This window comes from Thermobia domestica, chromosome 16, assembly GCF_964235325.1.
Source record: "Thermobia domestica chromosome 16, izTheDome1.hap1.1, whole genome shotgun sequence".
In the NCBI taxonomy this organism is placed as follows: domain Eukaryota; kingdom Metazoa; phylum Arthropoda; class Insecta; order Zygentoma; family Lepismatidae; genus Thermobia; species Thermobia domestica.
Window position 1 is genome coordinate 69,001,743 of NC_137469.1, and position 5,286 is coordinate 69,007,028.

Here is a 5,286-nt window from a genome sequence, read left to right on the forward strand (position 1 = left end):
AATGGTTGACCAATAAGAAAATGACCAGGAGTTAATGCTACTGGATCATTAGGATCATTGGATAATGCTACAAGAGGTCTCGAATTTAAGCAAGCTTCTATTTGTGTGATTAATGTTGTTAATTCTTCAAACGTGAGATATGACATTCCCATGACTCTTCTTAAGTGGTATTTAAAGGACTTAACTGCAGCCTCCCAAAGACCTCCAAAGTTGGGCGAATATGGCGGAATAAAATGCCATTGGATTCCTTCAGTAGTTGCAAAATTCTTAATCCTTTCTTGATGGTCACCTGTATGCAACAACTTTGCGACTTCTTGAAGTTCCTTGTTGGCACCAATGAACGTAGTTCCATTGTCGCTATAGATATGCTTGCATTTACCTCGACGAGATATGAATCTTCTCAAAGCAGCTAAAAATGCCTGACTAGTAAGATCACTCACAACTTCGAGATGGATAGCCTTTGTTGCTAAACACACAAACACTGCAATGTAGCACTTCACCTTTGATTTTGACTTTCTGGTACCAGTTTTGATGTAAATAGGACCGGCAAAGTCAATTCCAGAACTTGTGAAAGGTCTTGTTAGTTCTACTCTATGTTTTAGTAGTTGTCCCATTAATTGTTCTGGTCCAGACGCCTTTAATCTTTGACATGTAATACACATTCTAATAACTTTCTTGATGGCATTTTTACCATTAGGTATCCAATACCTTTGCCTTAGTGATGCTAGCATTAACTGACATCCAGAATGTAGCAATCGCCTGTGTTCATGTTCTATAATTAGTCTTGTTAGGTGATGATCTGGTGGTAGAATAATTTGATGTTTAGCATCAAATTCAAGTTCAGACATCTTTAATCTTCCACCAACTCTTAGTAATTGTTGATCACATATGAAAGGGTTGAGAGACAAGAGTTTGCTCTTATTGCTAACTCTTCCACTTTCTTTAAGATCAGCTATTTCCTTAGCATAAACTGAGTTCTGAACTTCTCGTGTTAGTCTGATTAAAACTTCTTCAATTTCTTCCAAAGTAAGAGCGTCTACATTTCTTCTTGATGCTTCTACTTTAGCATTCTTGGAAAACCGCATACAATAAGCCAAGACTCTCTGAAGTTTGTTCAAAGTAGAGAATCTTTCAATCATACTATTATCTTGAGTTGTCACTAAGTAACTTGATTTTAATTTCTTCTGTTCAGGAATCTCTCTGAGTGGGGCAGGCTCCGTCTTAGGCCAATCAAGTGAAGAACACTTAACCATTTAGGACCGTCCCACCACAAGTTATTATGTATTAACTTGTCAGGACTTGTTCCCCTTGATATAATATCTGCAGGATTTTCACTTGAAGCGACGTGTCTCCATTCTCCTCCCACTTCTTGTACCTCAGCGACTCGATTGCCAACAAATGTTTTCCATCTATTTGGACTTGCTCTTAACCATGCTAAGACCACCATAGAATCTGTCCACATGTATACCTGGGATATTCGTTGTTTTAATGCCTTAGTCACCTTCTTGACAAGTTTTGATGACAACACTGCTGCACATAACTCTAAGCGAGGCAGGGAAATCTTCTTTATGGGCGCCACTTTGGACTTAGCACATAATAGCTTCGAAGTAACATGACCATCCTTGTTGACGGATCTTAAATACACACATGTTCCATAAGCCTTTTCTGAAGCATCTGAGAAAGCGTGAACTTGAATGTCTATCAAGGTACCAGACTGAAGAACCATTCTGTCTACACTGATATCTGATAGTGAAGGAATAAATTCAAGTACTGTCTTGCATCTTTGCTGTAGTTCTTTAGGAAGTGTTTCATCCCACTCCAATCCTGCTTGCCATAGATCTTGAAGAATTATCTTACATACGATTGTTATTGGACTAACAATTCCCAACGGATCAAAGATTGAAGCAATAATGCCCAACATCTTGCGTTTTGTTAAATTATTATTCGACCTTTGATTTAGAGTAAATCCATTCATCACTTGAAGTTGATCAGTTGCAGGATGCCAAAGTAATCCTAATGTTTTGACTTGACCCTTATCGTCTAAGCGTAATGGAAGTTGTGTTTCTCTCAATTCTTCAGAGATGGATTCCAATAATTCAGTACTGTTGGAACACCACTTTCTTAGCAAAAAACCACCCTTTTGTAGCATTTGTATTAATTCGTCCTTTATCTTTAAAGCTTCCTCCAAACTTTCAACCCCTGAAATACAATCGTCAATATAGAAGTCATTCTTGAGAATTTGTGCTGCCTTCGGATATTCACAAGCTTCTTCTGCACTTAATTGCTGGAGACACCGAGTAGCAAGGAAAGGCGCTGAGGCTGTTCCGTATGTGACAGTCTTTAATTCATATACCTTAATGGGTTCTTCTTCTGATCTTCTCCACAAGATCTTCTGAAATTTACAGTCACGCTCATCAATCAAAAGCTGTCGATACATCTTCTCTATATCTGCAGTAAAAGCTATAGGGTAGGTGCGAAATCTTAATATAATTGACTGCAAATCGTCTTGCAAAGTTGGACCAATTTTGAGAACATCGTTCAGTGAAATGCCACTAGTTGAGCATGCGGATGCATCAGATACTACTCTAGTCTTCGTAGTAGTACTAGCTTCCTTAATAACTGGATGATGAGGCAAGTAATATCCTTGAGTAATATTAGAGTTGCCTTCCACTTCCTTCATATGTTCCAAAGCTTCATACTCTTCAAGGAATGCCACATAATCTGTGCGTAACTTGGGGCATCTATTTAACCTTTTTTCTAGTTGTTGTAAACGCTGAACAGCTGTCTTATAAGAATCACCTAACTGGATCACTTCTTGTTTGAATGGCAGTCTCACTATAAAGCGTCCTGTTGAATGTCTTCTAGTGTTTGCGATAAAATGTTCTTCGCACTCCCTTTCTTCTTTGGATACAGGAGTTTCTTCAATATCTTCTATTTTCCAAAACTTCTGCAGCTGATGGCTTAAATCATCGTTGTTGTGCAAAAAGAATGTTCGATGTTCTGGCGTGAAGTTGTTGTGCTTTGGCATCTGATATTGTCCTGAAACTATCCATCCTAACTCTGTATTTTGGATAACTGGAAACGCTCCTGGACGCACCTGTTGTCCTGCTTTGAGTAGACTAAAGAAAATTCCAGCACCTAACAACAAATCAATCTTACCAGACTTGTTGAAATTAGGATCCGCTAACTGTAAATTCGGTGGAAAGTTCCATTCTTTAATGTCAATATCAGCATCAGGTAAATTTCCCGCTATTTTGGGCAATACAAAACACTCAACATCTACACTAAAATCACTTACAGCAGAGAATACTTGTAACTTACTTCCGTATTTAACGTTGCAACTTACATTATTAATACCTTGTACAGGAACATTGATAGGAAATTTATTTAATTTTAACCTTTGAATGAGAGATTCTGTTGCAAAATGAGATTGGGAACAACTATCAAGCAAAGCCCTAACCATATGTAATTTACCATTGCAATCTTTAACTTGAACAACTGCAGTTGAAAGTAAAACACGCACATTACTTTTAGGCTTCACAGAGCAATAAGTACTAGTATTAACAACTTCCTGTCCTTGAGACATTGACTTTTCCCCTACAGGTTCCGTAACAGAATCATTTTCAACACTTGCAGCATGATTAGGCTTTGATTTCTTAAAATCACTATGCAATAACGTGTGATGCTTGAGATTACATATTTTGCATGCACTTAGCGAACAATCTTTCGCTACATGGTTGACAACTTTCAAACAATTAAAGCAAAGTTTGTTCTGTTTCGCAAAACTTAATCTTTTGGATACACTTAATTTCTGAAACTCATTACACTTGTGTAACGCATGACTTTGTTGACAAAACGAACACAAAACATGAGTACTGACATAAGATTGTCTAGCATTTTTTACATCCTTAACAACATTAGATTTACTGACATGCGACTTTGATTGTGTAGACTTTACCAATTCTAAGGCCTGGCATTTATTTTCTAAAAAGACATGAAGTTCTTCTAAACTAGCAAACTGTTCCCTATTTGTTTGATTTTCAAAGTCTTTACGTGTTCGTTCATCTAGCTTTTCCAAAACTAGGTGCGATAACAATATATCATCCAAAGGAGTATCTAACTGTAACGCCTTAAGTGCATTTACGTTACTTATAGTTTGATTTAATAATGTCCTTAAGTCCGCCACTGAATCTTTACTGACAGTCGGTAATGAAAACAATGCCTTTACGTGAGCAGTTGCTATTAGCTTTGAATTATTATACCTTTTGCATATCATTTCCCAAGCAAGTTTGAAATTTTCACCTGTCACTGGTATATTCTCAACTAATTTGCTTGCTTCACCTGATAATGAGGACAACAAATAATGAAATCTTTGAATATCATCTAAACTTTGATTGTTTACAACCAAACTACTGAAAGTATCATGAAAATGTCTGAAATCTATAACTTGACCTTTAAATGTTGGTAGCTTTATGACTGGTAATTTTAGACACCCTGTATTCGCGGTTGAATCACCTGACGAACTTGTATTGCTACTACTAGCCTTCTCAGCTGTTTCAACAATTGACGTCATTTTTGCAAGAGTATCGTAGTAAGTAGCTTCAAACAACTCTCTATCTTGTGTATATTCATTGTTTTCGTCCTTTAATTCAAGCTGTTTTTGCACTTCATCATATTCTTTGAATATATTGGGTAAACGTGCACACCTAACTTTAATTTGCATTACATCACCGTCTGCTCCAAATTGTTCAACAAATGTTTTCATTCTTGTAAGGGACGCTTTAGCTAGGCCTCTTGCCTTTATAAGAGAATTTGTATTTGAATCCATTGCTTGTGATATTTCTACCTGAAGTCCTTATAACAACAGACCTTTAAGTTACACAAGTAAAAAGAAACAAAAAAATATACTTAGCTACGTGACTGCTACATTGCGCCTTTGTTTTTCTTCAGATTGCAATGCACAGCTGAATGCGTAGGCGCGTACGTGATAAGTCCACTAGGTCAATTTTGCTTCTGTTTCTTAACACTCACTGTCTTTACACACACATAGTTAATATGAATGTTTGAATGATTCACTTATTCCTTTTCTTGGCACAACACTTCCTCCATTCGGCACTGGAGGACCAAAAAACTGTTTATGTTTACGTTCTTAAATGTTCGCCATTTACTTAACTGGTAATGGACTGTCTTCTAACAATGGAAACTTCCAATACTTGTTTTTAGTTTTTATTGTACCTTACTAATCGCTGGTTTTCAACTAACACTTAAAATAAACCACAAAGTACA

General features: G+C 36.8%; 1 protein-coding gene across 1 annotated transcript; it reads right to left on the minus strand.

Moving 5' to 3' along the window:
• Positions 1–1,174: 1,174 nt before the first annotated feature.
• On the minus strand, positions 1,175–4,828 carry LOC145672497 (uncharacterized). Its single transcript, XM_081741661.1, has one exon. The coding sequence runs from the start codon at positions 4,826–4,828 to the stop codon at positions 1,175–1,177; it is 3,654 nt and encodes a 1,217-aa protein (XP_081597787.1).
• Between the last annotated feature and the right edge of the window lie 458 nt (positions 4,829–5,286).